This window comes from Cricetulus griseus (genome assembly GCF_003668045.3).
Source record: "Cricetulus griseus strain 17A/GY chromosome 1 unlocalized genomic scaffold, alternate assembly CriGri-PICRH-1.0 chr1_0, whole genome shotgun sequence".
In the NCBI taxonomy this organism is placed as follows: Eukaryota; Metazoa; Chordata; class Mammalia; order Rodentia; family Cricetidae; genus Cricetulus; species Cricetulus griseus.
Window position 1 is genome coordinate 185,013,798 of NW_023276806.1, and position 1,625 is coordinate 185,015,422.

Here is a 1,625-nt window from a genome sequence, read left to right on the forward strand (position 1 = left end):
GGAGTGACAGGAACCTCAGGACAGCCTTTCTCATATAAGACTAAAGAAATAAAGGCTCTGCTTGGACATATTAACTTGGCAGTAGAACTAGCTCTATTGGTCCAATGTGGTACTGAAATCTGCGAACCCACACCAGGATAGGACTTGTGGTCCTTAGGAAATATGAGCAACCATTATCACACTGCTATATATTAAGAAATTCCACAGATATTGTCTGATAGGCCACCTATTCTTTGCAATCGTAATTCTATGCACTTGACCAAGGATTCTTAGTTTAAATGTCACAAGGCTTGTGTGGACTCATGTTGTAATTGAATTTCAACCAGTCATCTATTGCATCAAAAAAGTCCTCAATGATTTGTTGGTAACACTCCTCAAGAGATGGATTTGAGGCTTTAGCATGCTCTGGTTCTTGGTCTCTAGGTGCCATGAGAAGTGCTGCATCTCTGGTTAGTCCTGGGTCACTTGGTGCTTCATTTCCTTTGGGCAGATCAGGGCGAGAAGCTGAATCTGGACACATGGCCTCCCCATTGGTAGAAGCAAGGACAGGTAAATGAGCATGGGAACTGGTTGAACCAGAATCAGCTGTAGAGTTTCCACTTGTCTCTGGCACTCCTTGTTGTACATTGTGGGAATACTTCTTTTTGTACTTGACACGTTGGTTCTTGAACCAGACCTGGATCTGTTGCTCTGTCACACCAATCATCTCTGCAAACTTCATGTGTTCATCCTGGCTTGGATGCATGCACTTTTGAAAATATTTTTCCAGTAGGAGCTTCTGTTCCTTGGAATATGAAATTTGTATTTTCTTCTTGCTCTCTGGAGGATTGTCTCCATATGTATCTTTACTCTCCAGAGATTCTGGGGAATCCCTGACACTACAACTCCCTGAGGAACATGAGGATAACAGGGGACTTGGACTGATTGGATGGGCACCCTGTGGTGGGAGAGCTGGGAACATTAGGGCACTGGGGTACTGACAGAGATTTGTTTGCATTGATGGTGCTGGGGACACTTGAGGATCTAGGTACCTCTCAGGGTCTGGGTTCCATGGAAAATTTGATTGTGTTGAGATTGCTTCAACAACTCGGGGACTTTGAGACATTTGGAGATTATGATGAATTGTGGGGATTTGATGCCTCTGGATACTTGATTGCATTGGTGATCCTGTAGGAACTAGGGATCTTTGTACTATTTAGTCATTCAGTTTGCTTGTTGGGACTGGATGACTTGATAAACTTAATTGCATAGGAGTTTTTGTAGGAAATAGGGGACTTTGAGATATTTGTTGACATATTTTGCCAGTGGTCACTCGATAACTATGAAAATTTGATTGCATTGTGGTTCCACTAGGAAGTAGGGAACCTGGAGAAATTTGGGAACTTAGTTTGCTCATTGGGACTAGATAACTTTGGGAGCTTGATTGTATTGCAATGCCTGGAGAAACTGGGTGACTTTCTGACCTTTGGGGACATAAGTTTCCTTCAGGTTTTTGACACTTTTCAAAACCATGTTCATTGAGTGCATATGAAGACATTTGTAGATTTGGGTGCAAGGGGTTTTCTTGGAGACACCGGAGGCCAAAATTTCTTGGGTATTCTGTATCTGTTGGAAGCTCTCTGTGC

The 1,625-nt window shown here is 42.8% G+C and overlaps 1 protein-coding gene across 1 annotated transcript; it reads right to left on the reverse strand.

The window, feature by feature from the left end:
• Window positions 1-274: 274 nt before the first annotated feature.
• Window positions 275-1,159, reverse strand: LOC113832825 (homeobox protein Hox-C4a-like). Its single transcript, XM_027391302.1, has one exon. It carries the CDS (start codon window positions 1,157-1,159, stop codon window positions 275-277), a length of 885 nt encoding a protein of 294 aa, XP_027247103.1.
• Window positions 1,160-1,625: the final 466 nt, after the last annotated feature.

What these genes read in the sequence shown, in the direction of transcription:
- LOC113832825 (XM_027391302.1), bottom strand. Translation starts at nt 1,159, where the DNA reads ATGCAATCAAGTATCCAGAGGCATCAAATCCCCACAATTCATCATAAT.